Source organism: Scylla paramamosain, unplaced genomic scaffold (assembly GCF_035594125.1).
Source record: "Scylla paramamosain isolate STU-SP2022 unplaced genomic scaffold, ASM3559412v1 Contig124, whole genome shotgun sequence".
In the NCBI taxonomy this organism is placed as follows: domain Eukaryota; kingdom Metazoa; phylum Arthropoda; class Malacostraca; order Decapoda; family Portunidae; genus Scylla; species Scylla paramamosain.
Window position 1 is genome coordinate 167,387 of NW_026973789.1, and position 18,462 is coordinate 185,848.

The following is an 18,462-nucleotide window of genomic DNA, read 5'->3' on the forward strand; positions in this document are numbered from 1 at the left end:
CCATATGACAATTTTCTGGTAATATCGTTCCGTTACTGCAACGAGGGTTCTTTGCATGTATTTTGGCATTTTGGTACTTATGAAGCTCAAAAACACTCAAAATACACGTTTCTGGCAATGTTGTCCTGTTTCTCCATTACACGTTATTTGGTATGTGTTTTAACGTGTTTGTACATTACAAAGAGAAAAAAAAATGTTTTATTTTTTTTTTTCCCATATAGGGTGCTTTGCTTGCACTTTCTCGTTTTAGTACCTAACAAGCTCCAAAATTTTCATAACACAAGATACTGGTAATGTTGTTCTGTTTCTTCATTTAGGGTTCTTTGTATGCATTTTCTCGTTTTGGTACCTGACATGGGGAATATTGTTAATATCGTTTCGTTTCCCTGTATAAGGTATTTTGCATGAATTTTGGCGTTTTATTACCTAATAAGCTCAAGAAAAAAATCAAAACACACCTTTTTGCTAACGTTCTTCTGTTTCTTTAATAATGGGTGGTTTCGACGCATTTTAGAGTTTCGGTACGTAATAAGCTCAAAACACAAATTTTTTTTTTCATGAAGTTTTGTTTTCCTATATAGAGTATTTTCCATACCTTTTTTTTTTTCTAGCGTTAGATGCCTACTATGCTTAAAAGTAAAAAAACAACATGTTTCCGGGAATGTCGTTTCGTTACCCGAAATAGGGTCCTTTACATATATTTTGAAAATTTTAAATATAACAAGCTGGAAAACACTCAAAGCACACGTTTTTGGTAATGTTTTTCTGTTTCTCAATAAAGGGCGTTTTGTATGCGTTTTAGCGTTTTGGTATGTGAGGAGCTTTAAAACACTTAAAGGTAAGTTCTCGGTAAAAGTTGGTTTTATTCCCATGTAATGTGATTGCCCAGCTTTTTAGTGCTTTATTACCTATCACGATCAAAAACACTGAAAAGACACTTTTCTGGTAATGTCATTTTTTTTCCACATAAAGCTAGTTTCGCATGCAATTTGGGGTTTTGATAACTAAGAATATGAAAAGCACTCAAAATACACGCATTTGGTAAGGTTGTTCTGTTTCTCAATCAAGAGTGTTATTCATGAGTTTCAGCATTTTGGTATCTAAGAAACTTCTCGATATACACGAGTTTTTGCGTGTTTTGCCTTGTGGTTCTTGTGAAAATATAAAACACTCATTATACTCGTTTCTCGTAATGTCCTTTTGTTTCCCAATATAGAGTGCTTTCGCGTTTTTGTAGGTAACAAGCTCAAAAACACTCAAAATATACCTTTTTGGTAATGTTATTCTATTTCTTCATATTGGTTGGTTTGCATCCGTTTTAGCGTTCTTATACGTAAAACACTGAAAAAAACATGTTTTCAGTAATTTTGTTTTGGATTCCCATATAGAGACACTTCCATATTATTTATCGTTTCGGTGCCTAACATGCTGAAAAACACTCAAAAGACAGGTTTCTGGTAAAGTCGTTTAATTTCCCCATATAGGTGGCTTTGAATGCACTTTAGGGTTTGGTACATAGCAGTCCGAAAAAAAGCTAAAATTAATTTTTTTCATGATGTTCTTTTTTCACATAATTTCCCTGAATTTTGTTAGAATTTTGGCACCTTTGTACCTATGAAAATTAATAAAAAAAAATGCTATTTTTTATTTATTTATTTTTCCTCTATAAAGAGTGTTATTTTTGGGTTTTAACTTTTTGGTACTTAAAGAACTTAAAAACACTCATAATACACGTTTCTCGTAATGTCCTTTCCTTTCCTAAACATAGGGTTCTTTGCATGTATTTAAGCGTTTTTATAAGTAACATGATCAAAAACACTCAAAATACATATTTTTGGTAATGTTATTTTATTTCTTCATATTGGTTGGTTTGCATCCGTTTTAGCGTTTTTCTACGTAAAACACTGAAAAGACACGTTTTCAGTAATTTTGTTTTGTATTCCCATATTGATTTATTTCCATATTATTTATCGTTTTGTTGCTTAACATACTGAAAAACACTCAAAAGACAGGTTTCTGGTAAAGTCGTTTAATTTTCCCATGTAGGTGGCTTTGCATGCACTTTAGGGTTTGGTGCATAACAGTACGAAAAAAAAAAGCTAAAATTAACTTTTTGGATAATGTTCTTTTATCATATAATTGCCCTGAATTTTGCCAGAATTTTGGCATCTCGGTACCTATGAAGATGAATGACAAAAAAAAAAAAAATTTTTTTTATTTATTTATTTATTTATTTTTCTAAATAAAGAGTGTTATTTGTGGTTTATAGCTTTTTGGTACTTAAGGAACTTAAAAACACTCATAATACACGTTTCTCGTAATGTCCTTTCCTTTCCCAAACATAAGGTTCTTTGCAGGTATTTAAGTGTTTTTATAGATAACATGATCAAAAACACTCAAAATATATGTTTTTGTAATGTTATTCTGTTTCTCCATAAAGGGTGTTTTGCATGCGTTTTAGTGTTTTGGTATGTAAAGAGATCAAAAACAAGTTCTTGGTAAAAGTTGGTTTTATCCCCATGTAATGTGATTGCCGGGCTTTTTAGTGCTTTATTGCCTAACACGCTCAAAAACACTCAAAAGACACTTTTCTGGTAATATCATTTTTTCCCAAATAAAGTTAGTTTCGCATGCAATTTTGGGTTTTTGGTAACTAAGAATGTGAAAAACACTCAAAATACACGCATATAGTAAGGTTGTTCTGTTTCTCAATTAATAGTGATATTCATGAGTTTCAGCACTTTGGTATCTAAGAAACTTCTCCATACAAACGAGTTTTTTGCGTTTTTTGCCTTATGGTTCTTGTGAAACTATAAAACACTCATTATACACGTTTCTCGTAATATCGTTTTGTTGCCCAATATAGAGTGCTTAGCATCCATTTTCGTGTTTTTTGTAGGTAACAAGCTCAAAAACACTCAAAATATACCTTTTTGGTAATGTTTTTCGATTTCTTGATATTGTTTGGTTTGCATCCGTTTTAGCGTTTTTCTAAAACACTGAAAAGACACGTTTTCAGTAATTTTCTTTTACATTCCCATATAGAGAGACTTCCATATTATTTATCGTTTTGGTGCCTAACAAGTTGAAAAACACTCAAAAGACAGTTTTCTTGGAAAATCGTTTAATTTCCTCATATAGATGGCTTTGCATGCACTTTATGGTTTGGTACATAACAGTCCGAAAAAAAAAGCTAAAATTAACTTTTTCGATAATGTTCTTTTTTTCACATAATTTCACTGAATTTTAACAGAATTTTGGCATCTCGGTACCTATGAAGATAAAAAAAAAATTGGTATATTTTTCATTTTACTTTTTTTTTCTTTGGTTTCTTTATAAAGAGTGTTATTTGAGGGTTTTAGCTTTTTGGTACTTAAGGAACTTAAAAACACTCATAATACACGTTTCTCGTAATGTCCTTTCGTTTCCCAAACATAGGGTTCTTTGCATGCATTTAAGCGTTTTTATAGGTAACATGATCAAAAACACTCAAAAAACATGTTTTTGGTAATGTTTTTCTGTTTCTCCATAAAGGATGTTTTACATGCGTTTTAGCGTTTTGGTATGTAAGGAGCTCAAAAACACTTAAAGGCAAGTATATTCCAAGATGTATGAAGTTCATATACAGTACAAATTCTTCTACTATAACACTGAAACTACCACTTGTCAGTAGCCCAAGCCTACCCAAAGCTTGACCTTCAGCATAGAAAGTGTAGAGTGATTTTCTGAGCAGAGGAAAAAAGTGAACCTGATACATCAGAGAATGTGGTAGTTAATCTTAGAATAAGCTAACAAGTCTCTTGGTTCACCTGCTGATACTAGCAAACACAAAATGCACAATGAATATTAATCACCCAACTCCCCTCTTGACCAGAGGAGAGGAGCAAGGAGAGAAATAAATATATATTAATAATAAGCAAGTCACAACTTATGTGCCCTAACAGTTATGTCCTTGTTTGAGGCAATATCATTGGGAATGCCCTAGCTTGAGGTGATACATGTGAGCCACAGAAACAGAGAGGAACTTATTTCTATTGTGGAGTAGAATTGTTTTTACCTTACTTTTGATGGGCCAGCAAGTAAGAGCCACCTATAAGTGTTATATTCATGGCCATGTGCCTCTATTATCAAACAAACATTATTGCAAAATAATAGACCATCCTTAAATAAGGAAAAAAAATTCTTGGAAAACAATTGGAATCACAATAAAAATTTAAGAATCACTGCATTGCTTACTCAAACTTTCAACTGCAAGGGCCAGTATCTTCATGACTCTTTTATATACTCTAGCTATGGAAATACATTTATAACAGTGTTTGTTTCTGTTTTCAGGCACTTTTACCAATCCTGAAGATTGCAGCCACACAGGCAGAAGGTAGTGGGCTGTCTGTAAAGCGAGCAGCCATCATCAACATCTCCTCAGTGCTCGGCTCCATAGAGAAGAATGACAAAGGGGGTATCTATCCTTATAGAGCCAGCAAGGTATGTCTTTTAAAATACTTGTTACCTATTCTTTCATTATCCTATGCTCCTGTAACTGAGACTGTAATCCCATCTGATAGTCAGCTGAGAATGCTATGAGTGATGAATATTATTGTCTTTACCAAACAGATTTAGACATAAATTCAAAACTTTTAGCTGAGCTACTTAACAGAGATCACTCAGATCCTTACACTCTTAAGCAAATTTTTAACCAACTCAAACCTCCATCCTCATAGCTTTAACTTCCTCTTTACTTCAGTCCAGAGTGACATCCATTCAGTACTGGGGGCTTGCTTGAACAAGCCACCCACTCTTACCCCCATCAACCCTTGGATGAGAGTGAAGGGGAGTGTTGTAGGGGGAAAAGAGAGAAAGAGGAGTCCCAGGGTTAGTGGGGGAAAGAGTGGGTGGCCCAGTACTGACTGATTGTGGCTCCAGCTACAAGGAGCAGGAGGGGGAGGGGAGGGAAAGAAGTAGTAGGTGTAAATGTACAAGTAGCATTAATTACCAGTTCTTTTGATATGTGAAACTTATTTATAATTTATATATCATATTTATATATGTATAGTGAAACCTCATTTTCAAACTTAATTCATTCCTGAATGCCATCTAAAATCAAAAATATTCAGCAATTGAAACTTTTCCTCCCCATAGGAATCAATACAAAATAGATTAATCCTTTTTAAACTTTTACAACAGTAATTTGTGCATAAAATCATACAGGGAAGTCCCATTATTTTGTCATATTCACAAGATTGAAGTCTTAATTTTGGCAAGGCTGAGGAGAATCCCTACCTATCTCTTTCCCTTCTGTTGCCTACTAGGAGGTGGGGCTACCTGCCTCACTACCCTAAGGAACTCAGAGATCCTGTTCATGCTTATCTGATCAGTAACAATGGGGATGGATGAGCATGTCGCTTGCAAAGATGCAGCTGACAGCATTCCTCTAAGGCAGGTCTAGGGTCTAGGGTGGGTGGCTGGTGTGTGGCCACCTGGCCTCATCAGAGATGTTGAGGGTGAAGGGGTAACCAATGCCACAAGTTTCCACTGGAGTCTGGGCATCCCTTGGGGTCCCTTGGCATCCCTTCAAGTCCCTACGCATCCCTTGGCAATACACTTACATGACACAGTTTCCTTCCAGAAAACATCTTTTCCTATTGTGCACTCTTGTACATACACACTGGCCATATTATGTACATGGTACATGAAACACAATTTTCTCTCTAAAACATCACACACTGTTCCATGTACCCCATTATTTATGAGTACCCTTTGAAAAATTCATGCACCCTTGGTTGAACCATGCACCCAGGTTGACTATCATTGCCATAACATTTACTCTCCATCCTTCCTCACTCCCTCACACCCTCTTGAATAATTCTATTCCTATTCTGTGTCATTCTGTTTATCAAACCTCAAGATTGTTCTTATTCACCATTACATTTCCTTCATTTCCTTCACTCATGCTTTTTTCTCACTTACTTCTTCCTATCCACAGCTATTCTTACCCTAGCTATTAATCCCTCAACTCACTCATGCTTACTTTCTGTTCAACTCATTTATGCTTACTCTCACTCTCACTTATTCAACTAATTAAAGTCACATGTTCATGACTCCCCCCTCTCTCTCTCTCTCTCTCTCTCTCTCTCTCTCTCTCTCTCTCTCTCTCTCTCTCTCTCTCTCTCTTTTACATTTTTAGTGTTCTTCACACTCTCAATCAGTCTTTCACCTCATACTTACACACACACACACACACACACACACACACAGGTCCACAATCTCCACATTTCTACATTACAGAGGTGGAGGTGGAGGCAGAGCTTTTTTTCTTATCAGAAAATGTAGTTGGAGATATTGATGCAGATCTTTTGTTGTACTAAAATTCTGATGCAGATAGTAAAGCTAATAGTATCCTCACTGCAGATGCAGATATCTGATACATCAATATAACACAGATCAGAGTATTTATGTGAATTGTTGTTCAAAGTACCAATATCAGCAAACAAGTTGCTGCCAAGCTGCACCACTGAGCTGAGTGAATAGATTTTGCTGCTACTTGATACAGTAAACTTATTATGAATGTAAGTGCTGCTTGAATTATCTTTGGTGTTGGATATAGATTGGCCGCGTAGCTACATATGACCGAAATGACCACATTCTGGTTCACAGCTTCATTGTTTGCTGGCAACAAGGTGCAAGGTTCAACCTGCACTCAACATCCCCCTCTCACTATGATAACTTGGAAGTAAGTTTTAGCCTCAGCCTTTGCTGTGATAGACTTTAGCAATACACAGCAAAGGGTTTGGAGGCACATGAGGGCAGGCATAAATATTTAGATATGTTTCATTATAATGAGGATCCAGTTCAAAGAACCAATTTTGGAGACTTGGTACCACTGTATGTGTTACCAAGCCCAGGTTATATATGGTGTTTACCATATAAACATGCAGACCTTTGATAATACTAAGCATTTAACAGTACAGAGGCCTGAGTAAGGATAGCTGTAGTTGTCTGTGTGATAGTAGAGAGTTGGCTGATGTGTGGAGTGGTTGGTTGCTGTGCTGGTGCATAACTGATTTTGGGAAGTGCTGAAAGTGGGCTTATGAGCACTGGGATAAGGGTTTGGATTCTTGCCATTTAACCCATTCTTTGAGGTGGATTTTTAATTTTAATTTGATATTTAACATTAACAACATTAACATTAATATTTTGTCAGGAATTAATATCTTTCCAACAATGCTGACAGCACTAAATGTCCAATTGCTCATGCTTCAAAGACTTTCATACACGGCATCATTACAATCAAATACAAAATCAAATACAGAAGGAGGTATTATCAATAATCTACAGCCTAGACAAGTTTCACTTGTTCATATACAGCCAAAAGTTATCTCTGATCACATACTGATGGTGTCACTTTTTTTAGTCCCACTAGTGTGTCACCTGCTTTAGCTACCAAGTAACTTGCTTGATGGGCCCTCACACCAAGCCAGTATGACTACAGCAATGAGTACAGGCAAACAGTGGACCTCAGTAATGTAGATATCCTCAGCTGACTACCAGCAGGAAAGGATGCTAAGTTCGATGAGAAGCAGGCAGCAGATGTGTCAGCGGTCTGCACTATACAAGTTATTAGCAGGCAGCTGAATCCTACAGACAGGAGTGTTGGCTAAGGAATCCAGCAGAGATCTACTCATTCCTACAATTATGTGGTACATTAAGGAAGAATGGCTACATAATATGAATTCCTAAGAGGTGCTTCAGTGAAAGCTGGTGGATTCTCTGATTACTGAGAATGGTTGTCTTCTTTTCAGACCAAAGGTCATCATTCCAGACAGACTGAGGAGTAGAGTAATATAACTAATACACCTGGGCCATTTTGGGATACAGAGAATGAAGCAACAAGCATGCATGGTAGTGTACATTGAGCCTATGCTAGACTTGAACAGCTTATGCTACCCAAGTCAGCTAACCATCCATGGATGCTACTAGAGAAATCTTAGAGCAGACTACATGTGGATCATGTCATCAACTTCCTGGGTACAAACTAATTGATTCTCATAGAGACTCACTCTAAATATCCTGCATACAGCCAACACTTTCTGCATGGAACAGAGCCATAATGGATTTGTAAGAGGAGGATTTTGGCCACTGTGGATATCCTCACACAATAGTTACAGACAATGTTGCTACCTTCATGTCTGAGGAAATCTATGCTCGATACAGGGAATGAGGTAAGTATCGTGCACCTCACAGGAGCACTGTATCATTCAACTGCAGATAGCGCTGTTGAACATCTAATACAGCCATTCAAACAGTCTTTGTGTAAATTGTTACTCCTGCCCATGATTACACTAGAGGAATTGTTGTTACAATACAGATGTATGCCACTGGTTTCTGTGCACTCATTCAGCAGTCTGCTCAACAGATGCCAGATTTGATGCAAACTGGATGCTATTTTCCTTTTTCTCACACTTCTTAAGGGAAACAAGCAATGAGTGGGACACAGTCAACTAGTTTCCAAGAGGATTCATCTCTGTGATGGGATCACAGTGGTAGAAATTGTACTTTGGCCTGAAGCATAACAAGCAACCACATGGATTCCAGTGCACATAGTGTTGACATTCTTGCTAAGAGACCAAATGAGGTGTGGTGTCAACACATCAGTCAGTTATGCTCTCATCATGGCATAGAAGAGGATGCAAATCCAGGAGAGGTGCCAAAGTTCCTGTCTCAGCTGAAGAACAAAAAAACAAAAACAAAAAAAGATAAAAAGGGGAAAAAAAACAGAGAACCACTCTGATACTTGATGATGTGAGAAGAAATAGAACAGATGATTGCTATTAACTACAGATAATAAGAGATTCTGAATAGCTTCAGGCAAGCCTCAGCTGGCAGGGAGGTGTTATGATTATTATAGAAATGCCAGCTACCACTAGTAAAGTTCAACTAAGAGATTTCACCAACAATGGTTTGATAACCCCCTTGATTTAGGGCTCTGTGGTGTTGCAGGATTAGGAACGTGAAGCCAACTTGAGGTAATATCTAGGCAGCAGGGAGAGCAGGAGGCAGTCCACCTCCACATCCCAGGCTGTGTTGATGTCACATACAGACCACTAGAGTAGGGAAGCAGGCCAAGGGTTGTTTATCGAAGATCATAGGAATAGTCATAGATACAATGCTGATAACACTGGATGTAAATAATGTTGTGAAAACAAGTTACAATAAAGAAGACAGAAAAGAAAAAAAAGACTTCACATGACTAATATTGATCTATTTACTGTCTTCCACATGGGCCACAATATTTGCCTAGCTTGCTCTTTTTCCCTCCTTGTTCCATTGAACACTTGCTAGCTTCTGTACATAAGTGATATTGTTAAAATTATTAAATAATGTACCCACTAAGTGCTGTTTCAACCTTTTATTTATTTATTTATTTATTTATTTTATTTCATTTATTTTTTTTATCAATGTAATTCCCATAACTCCCACCAAGTTAAACACAACTGGACCTTAAAATCATGTAGGTCTACAACTTCATTTACTATCTTTATGATGCTGTTAACTTCTGCAGAGCAATTTTCTGAAATATTATTATTGCATATCAAGTAGACAAAATTTGTAAGTCCAATTTAGGTCATCTGACAACCTATCTTAAAAAAATAAACATCTTCTTTCAAGGCGCTATAGATATCCTCACTTCAGCTCTAGGAACATTTAATTCTGAAGGGATTTCACTGTGCCTTAGTAATGACACCATATTATAAGTATCCTTCATTGATATTATTTTGATCAGTGGCAATTTAACTACACTACTACTAAGCCACTGGTGTGATTTTGCGATTGTATAAATGTGTTTTTGATTATATGGGCAGGAATTTTCTCAAGTACTGTGGTGATCATAAGATGGGGATAAAAATGATGAATATTTGGCCAGCAATTGTTGCTCATTATAGTAATTTGGCCATTATTTTTTTACCATTATAATAAGGTTAGGATGACAAGAAATATTATTTGATTACCTGGTTAATTATTTTCTGCTGCTATAATGAGTTTAGGACTAAGGTAAACTCTGTTTGGTTATCCATCAGAAGAGTTTCAGTGACAATTTTAGAACCATGATAAACATGATTTAGTAATTTCCAGTCACTTCGATAGTGGCATAACACAGTAGTATAACACACTTGTGATAACACAGAATTGAATATACTGAAACTCACACTGGAAAATTGTAATCTTCAGATTTTTCAAACAACCTCCCCTCTTTTTTAGTCCTAAGAATTAAAGAGTTTATTGTGTCATTAAATCTGACTGTTTTAGTTTAAATTAAGTTAACTTTTTCAATTAAGTTAAAGCCAAGATTTGAGTGTTACTGGAAAAAAAAAAAAAAATATATATATATATATATATATATATATATATATATATATATATATATATATATATATATATATATATATATATATATATATATATATATATATATATATATATATATATATGGAAAGGCATGAGGTATAATTTTGTGTGTACTCCACATTCATGTTTATTATGTTGATGTTTATTTATTTATTTATTTATTTTTATTTTAATATTTTTTTTCCAGGCTGCATTGAATGCCATCACCAAATCGTTAAGCACTGATCTCAGGAACTCAAACATCTTGGTGAGCAGCATATGTCCTGGATGGGCACAAACAGATATGGGTGGCAAGAATGCTTCTCTTACTCCAGAGCATATCTAATGTTCTGCATCTTCTTAACACCATGAATGACACCCACCATGGGCAATTTCATCAACATGATGGTGTCAAACTGCCTTGGTGATAATATCACCATTACCATCATCATTATTAATTTTGTTTTTTTGGCAAGTTTCAGTTAAATAGCAAGTGTTAATTGCCATTAACTAGAATGTATTACTTGTATAAAGAACGGTGTATTGCATATCATCTTAACACATCTTAATTTTAACAATGCAAATAACATCAGAATGTCAATTCTAGAAGTGCCAACCAACCAATGTATTGTGTACACCATTGGTTGACAGTCATTTAAAGCATGATGTCTATTAAAATACATGAACTTAAGAAGAATCATTATTACCTTACCAAGCAACTAGACTAAGTGAATTTCAGCCATGTTTTAAAATATTTTAATCATGTAATCCAGGGAAACAATTAGCAGTAATGAAAACAGAAGTCACTTTTAGTGTAGCAACGGTATCTCATAATACTGAAATAAATATATATAATAGAAATTGTAACATTTAATTTAGTAACATCCATACACACAAAATATACTGTTAGATTCAGGAGATAAATTAGGTCAGATAAGTGAGTAAGAGAAAAGCATACTTTATTCAAATTGAATGACCTCTTAATCCCATAGAATGAGAACTGCCAATTTACATTTTCTTCAGTCAGTTTCTAGCATATAAGAAAACAAGGCATGTTTGATAAAATTAAAGGTATTCATCAGTGCAATACTAGTTGGCCATCAAAACTTAGTATCTTTGGCTCTAAGAGCCAAAGATACTTGTGAGCCATGATTATCACTAAAGCGTGCTGCCTAATTTTCCTTGATAGGTATGTATTCTTAAGTTTGAGCCTTTTAGTAGACCCACACTACACTAACTACAGGGATGTCAAAATCCAAAATGTACCTTTAGTGCATCACTAAGTAAAAAAAAAAAAGGAAAAAAAAAAAGTTTGAGGCTCTGTTCTAGAGCTGTCCTAAATTAGCTATTTTCCCAGACTAACCAAGGTTTACCCTTTACTTCTCTGCTACACCTCCCAATATAGGTATAAAAAAAGACAAATAGTGTGTCTGGTGTGCCAAACAATGTTTTTAAATTGAATGAAACAGCTGCTGTTCTAGATGTAAATTAAACACAAATATCATTAAATGGGAAACAAGCATGACTTTACCACGACCTTTGCAGACATGTTACCATACTCCATGGCTAACTAATATTAAGCAAAACACCAGTGACCTGCATCAAGCATTTTCATGGTGCATCATGTTTCTCTCATTAGTCATATTGTTTATATTAGTCATCAGTATTCAACAGGATATCAAAACAAAAATTGTGGTCCTCTGGTGAAATCTACCATAGCATTAGAAGACTATGGATACCCTGTCAATTGTCAATAATGAGGACCATACCAGCGGTAATCCTGGGTCTGACTGAAGAATGGAAATTTTGCTGTGTGATAGGCCCTTTATGCACTGTCACATACTGTATCATGTGTCTGGCTCATAGAATAATTCTTTCCCAACCAAGAATTTTTCAGATGAATCTCCCCTACTTGCTGGTGGCTTCACAACCTTCACTGTCCTAAATGATTTCTTCATGTCACTGATCAGCTGCTGTATCAGGAACCCTTGCCACACCTGAGGAGTTAAGAAGATATGTTATTTTCAAAGCTATGCAAAATCATTACATTGTATCTTATGTTTGCCTAATTCTTAAAATTAGTGATTACACTTTGAATTTTTGCTCTTCCAAAGATTCTCAAGTACAGTCAGTGACGTTCATGATTAGAACTCCTGCTGACATGAGTATCACATTGCTCAAACTGGCAACTTGCCAATTCTCAGTCTGAAAAAAATCTGCCAGAAGAAAATAATTACATAGAAACTTAGGTTAGCCGCTCATATGTTTTTGAAATTAAGTGTTTGACATATTAACATAAGGGAAAGTTATCTTTTGTGACTGCTCCTTGCTTTTGTTTTAAACAAAATGACAAACTGACCTGATGTGCGATGCCTGGAAAATATACAGACCATGATTACATAGTATAAGTGTTAGTTTCACTAGAATGGTGAAACAAACTGAAAAATACACTGCATAACTATTGCCAATAAAAAGACTATGAGTGCATTGGTGAAGAAATGGAGTGATTAAAGATGTAAGGATGTGCCTCACCACAAACATGGTGGTGAGCTGCCCCAAAATGTTTGATCACTTTACACAAGACAGTTAAAAGTATATCCTCAGCTTACAGCAAAACAAGTAAAAAAACAAAGATTTTGGGATGGCCCACCACCATGCTTGTGGTGAAGCACATCCTCACATCACTCATCACCCCCTTTCTTTATCACTGCACTCAAAGTCATTTCACTGACAAAAGTTATGCAGAGTAATTTCACCATTCTAGTGAAACTCTAACATTCGTACTATGTAATTGTGGCCTGTATATTTTCCAGGCATCACACATCACCTCAGTATAAAACTGTTTAAAAAAAAAACATGGCTGTTTTGTTAGCTGAAGCAAGGAGCAGTCACAAAAGATAACTTTCCCTTATGTCAATATGTCAAACACTGAATCTGTTATTCCATGTTTTTAAAAAGATATGAGTAGCTAAGCTAAGTTGCCATGTAGTTATTTTCTCCCAGCAGATTTTTTCAGACCAAGAAGTGAGTTGCCAGTTTGTGCAATGTGATGCTCACATTAGCAGGAGTTCTGTATGCATAAGTTGCTGAATGTAGAGTAGTTATGAATTCACAATCTTCAATGATACAATAATCACCAACTGCCTTAGATAATAAGTGCAGGGAAATATACTGGGATGATTGTCACCACATCAAGACAAGATAATGGATATTTACAATATGGTTATATTAGCAAAAAAGTGAAGTTCAGTGGCTGGATTGAGCTAAGACAATTTAGAGTTCCAGTCAAAGGCAAACATTTTTTCACAAAAGATGTTATCCCACATCACTGCTATCCACAGGCAGGTCCATGATGAGCCATAGTGAGATTCCTTCATTGGCCACAACAGGCCTCACAGGTGCCCAGGCAACTTGTTGATTTATGTCAAGTGAGCACATCATGGGGACACAACATCCTTATGTGTCAATCATGACAGCCAGTGGCATACCAAGGGGGGGCCATGCAGCCATGCCCACCCTCCCCCTTTTACAAGCTCAGTCACCAAGTGATTGTGACTGATTTATATATATATATATATATATATATATATATATATATATATATATATATATATATATATATATATATATATATATATATATATATATATATATATATATATATATATAAATGGCCCCTGCTCCCCCTTTTCAAATTTATGGGTACGCCACTGATGACAGGATTGTTATAGTCCCTATTTATTCATATTAAGCACTAAGTGACAGGTGATGCAGTGATGTGCATCTCAGGGCCACAACAGGTGATGCATTTATGTGCCAGACATAGAGAAATGCTTTAAACATTATTTGGCAACACTTTTAAAAGCTGCTCCCTACCACTTTTTCTTGACTTTCCATCTGGTAGTCCACACAAGGCAAGAATCATGAAGGGAGGTGATTTGCCCTTGTGTTGATGCATGGCTAAGTGCAAATGCAAGCCAATTTCATCCACTCCCAATAAGCACTGTTGTGAGTTTTATTATTGCTTTTTCTGTGGATTTATTTTTACAGAAGTGGAACTGATCTTTTGATAATAATCTAAAATTTAAAAATTCACTATTTTTTTTACAATATTTTTTCCAAGCACTTTTCTTAATGATGGTAAAATTGGTACTGGCTGATAATTGTTTTTATCTCCTGATTTATTGGTGGAAATTACTTGGTAATTTTTAATTTATCTGGAAAACATCCTCCCCTAAAACATTAACTGATTACATAGCTGAGTTGGACGTGGATGGGCAGTGTGTCACAGGAAGTTTGGGAGAATATCATGTTGGCCTGGTGCTGTGTTTTTCAGGGACTTGAGGTACTGTTGAACTTCTTGTGTGGTAGTTGGATATAGGAATAATAATATTTCTGTAGAAATATTAGAATATTGCTTATGGGAATCTAACTGCAAGTCCCTGGAAGATATTTACAGCAGGACAATTATCCTTTAGTAATCTGATTTCATCACTTTGTCAACTGTTATTTCTGCCATTCAAATTGTTTATAACAGTCCAAGCTGACTTAATTACCTTATCTAGATTTAAGTTGATCTTTAAGATGATTATTTTTGGCAAAACAAAGAAGGGGGAAACAAGCTTGTTTCTGTACTTTCTATACTGATTTCCATATGTTAAAGGCCATTTGGCCACCAGCCTACTCAGTCTGTGCTTTTCAGTAATGTCATTTCTTAGGCCTGTTGCAATGTGAGGGCTTTTATGAAAATTTTCAATGTAAAGACTATAGAATTTTTATCAAATACCTCATTTGGGGCTTGAATATTAAAATTAGTATTTGTTATCATTATGAATTTGTTGATGTTTGTGCCAACCACACACCTCTGGTTGGCACTTCAATGACTTTTTTTCTTTTTTTTTTACAAATTGAGAAAACTGGAAAATGATCCATTAAATCAATGTAAAGGATAGTTTTTACATTACTTTCTAGAATGGAGGCCCAAATGTGATCTCTCAAGGAAGGACTATTGTAAGTCACTCTTGTAGGTTCAGTTGTATGGGGATAACATCCATGTGAATTCATTAAATTAAAGAGATCTACAACTACTGGATCACCTAATCTAAGCAGATCTGGATTCCAGTCCCCAACAAAATAAACATAAGGATATATTTTTTTTTCATTTGAATGATATCAAACAAAAGCTCAACTGCATAGTATAGTAGTAGTACTAGTAGGGATAAGTCTAGTGTAACTGATTGCCTCACATGTCTGAAAGGCTGAATGAGGCAAGTGGTTGTTAATTGTTATATGTTGTGTTTGCTGTATGGTGCAGAGTTACCAATTGTGTTGTGGAATAAGGAAGGCATTATTAGGGTGAAGTTTGGGGCACCAGGAATTAACAGACTTCATCATTCTCACCACCTTCCCTCAAGCTGCTATGGGTAGCCAGGAAACTTCTCTTACAAACTGAAAGGGCTGTCCTGGCACTGCACCTTTCTCATGCCTAAATATACTCTTACAAACTAGAAGGGCCACAATCTTCTCTGCTCCTCACCATGCTGCCGTTGCCTCCTTGAATCCACCACATACAAGTGAGCCAACCAGATCAGAAATGAGAGGGGTGATGTTAATGATGTGTGCAGGAAGCAGTGCATGTTCACCACCTATGAGTGAAACAGCAGGATTTGGTAATAAGTGTTGTCTCCATAATGATGTAATTGTAATTTTGAAGTAAAGAGTACAAGAAAAATTATCAAATGATTTGTTTACAGGTATAATTCATTGCTTGATGCTGAGATCACAAATTTATTCTGTGAAAGTGAATACACTTTCATAATTCTACTTACTCACAAGTTCAAAATTGTTGTGTAGGTTACCAACAACCAAGTACTATTTACATGACCACTTTTTCTTTTTTTTGTTTAAACCCAAATGATTATGAATAATTCTTGTGAAAATACTCAATTTTTCATCACTGAACTACCATAATTATTTGTGATGCAAATGCACGTTACATGCTTAAAAATGAGTCCCTTTAAAACTTTGCAGTGTCATGATGTCCAGAGGCTCATCATGACCATGGGAACAGCAAGCATTATCATCACATTTGAGTAAAGTACAGAACCCATTGATAATGCAAATACAGTATCATTGACTAGTTTTTATGGTGATTTGGGCTCAAGGTTCTGGTTTGGATTCATATTTTTTATGTTCATTTAATGAAGATTTAAATGTTTGCATGAATATTATACAGTTGTCATGCTCCACATTCCATGGTGAGAGCTAGTTACTTAAAGACTCTAAGCTTGATGGTCAGTTAGGGACCATTCACCAGTTGCACCACACACTGCTTGGTGTGTTTGTAGTGACTCCTGGATTTTGAACTGAAAATAAGAAACAGGTATTTCTTATCCTGTGGACCTTAAAGATTCTATAAAGGGTCACAATGTTAACAGTGCCTGGTACGCTGTTTAGTGAATTTACTGCATACACTGCACCACTGTGCATGTGATATCCATGGGACAACAGAACAGTAGAGAAATATCCAACAACCAGCCTGCCTCAATTTGGGCAGCCCAGCTGTCATTCAGTAGTGAGCACTAACTCTCATCAGACTCCATGTGCTGCCCTGACAGTTTGTGAGCTTGAACTGTACACATCTATCCAGGAACAAAAGTCACGTCAGACTCCACATGCTGCCCTGACAGCCTGTGAGCCAGAACTGTATATATCTATCCAGGAACAAAACTCACATCAGACTCCATGTGCTGCCCTGACAGTCTGCAAACCTGAACTGTACACATCTATTGAGGAACAAAGCTCTATTCTTCCACAGCTGTGCTGTCTAGCAGTGTAATGCATAACTGATGGTGCGATGATCTCAGTATTCACTATTTGGTGTGCATTTCTAGTATTCAGATGTGGCCTTTTCCTGCTGGCCACCAGATTGCATTGCAATTTGTTATTACATATGGTGGTTTTCTTGGTGTCTCATGCTGCACAGTTGCCTATTACTGGGCTGTGCAGGACATAGCATTGGTGTGTCATTATAAGCTCTATGAAACACATACAGAGTGTAATTGTGCAGTGTGCAAGAACAGTAACAGGGGAAGGTATCAGGGCTGTTTCACCTTCAAGGTATTTCCTCAAGGTGACTGTGCAGCTGCCTGTGATTTGTAAACTTCACAAAATCCCTATTCTTGGTGGTATGTATAATTACTACTATTATTTTATCCTCAATTTTTAATATCTTGTCCCATAATACTTTGTCTTACATAATATGTGCTGTCAAAAACCATGCAGTTTTGTCATGCTGGTTATCGTCTCTTCCCCAGAGAACGATTTCTTAAACCCAGAGATTAAATTAAGTTGTCGAGTGCTTGTAGGCAATCCTTCTCTGGGTCTGGCGACAGTGAGGCCTTGACAGTGGCTACCTTGATCGAGTCATGCTTTGTTTGACCGCCGTTTACCGGCGCTTGGTGACCAAGCAGCCGATACCGGCGGCCAGGACAACCCCTTTGGGGGACGACAGGGTAGTGGGCAGAGCCAGCACTACTCACACCTACCATCTTCAACGGCACAGGTGATGCGAAACCTACCTGCCAAGGTCACCCCCGAAAGGATTCTGGTTCTGAGGACGCCACCCTCAGCCAGGCAGTTGGCTACCTGAGCTACTAGGCCCGCCGCAGCACGAAACATCAGTTTGCAGACTACGAGCTCTGCTAGGACGCCCTGGGTCCTAAAGACGTGCACAGAGGCTCTATGCACGCCCCTTGGACCTGGGGGGGAATGGGACCCCATCCACCCCGTGTACCCCATTATCAAAGCCATGAACCCACTGGTATTTGAGGGCAGGAAGAGCGCTACCCCCCCACCAGCGGGCCGTCATCCCGGAAACGCCAGAGTTACTACCACTGTCGAGGGTAAGTGGGTTTGACCCACCGACTCGGCAAATCACCCTGATGGCCCAGCACCCCAACGAGGTAGAGAATTCGAAGGAGCAGAAGGACTCCAGATCAGTGAAGCTGTTCTGGGCTCCGAAGCCTGGCGGAACCCCATTACTCTATGAACGTTCATTGAGAAGGGAGGATGGAATATTTG

The 18,462-nt window shown here is 36.8% G+C and overlaps 1 protein-coding gene across 1 annotated transcript in view; it reads left to right on the forward strand.

Moving 5' to 3' along the window:
* LOC135099400 (C-signal-like) overlaps positions 1–11,705 on the forward strand; it is a 60,236-nt gene extending 48,531 nt beyond the window's left edge. The window contains 3 exon segments of the mRNA XM_064001731.1: positions 4,291–4,482; positions 10,589–10,710; positions 10,712–11,705. Coding sequence (XP_063857801.1) covers positions 4,291–4,482; positions 10,589–10,710; positions 10,712–10,808 — 411 coding nt within the window. The 3' untranslated portion in view covers positions 10,809–11,705.
* Positions 11,706–18,462: the final 6,757 nt, after the last annotated feature.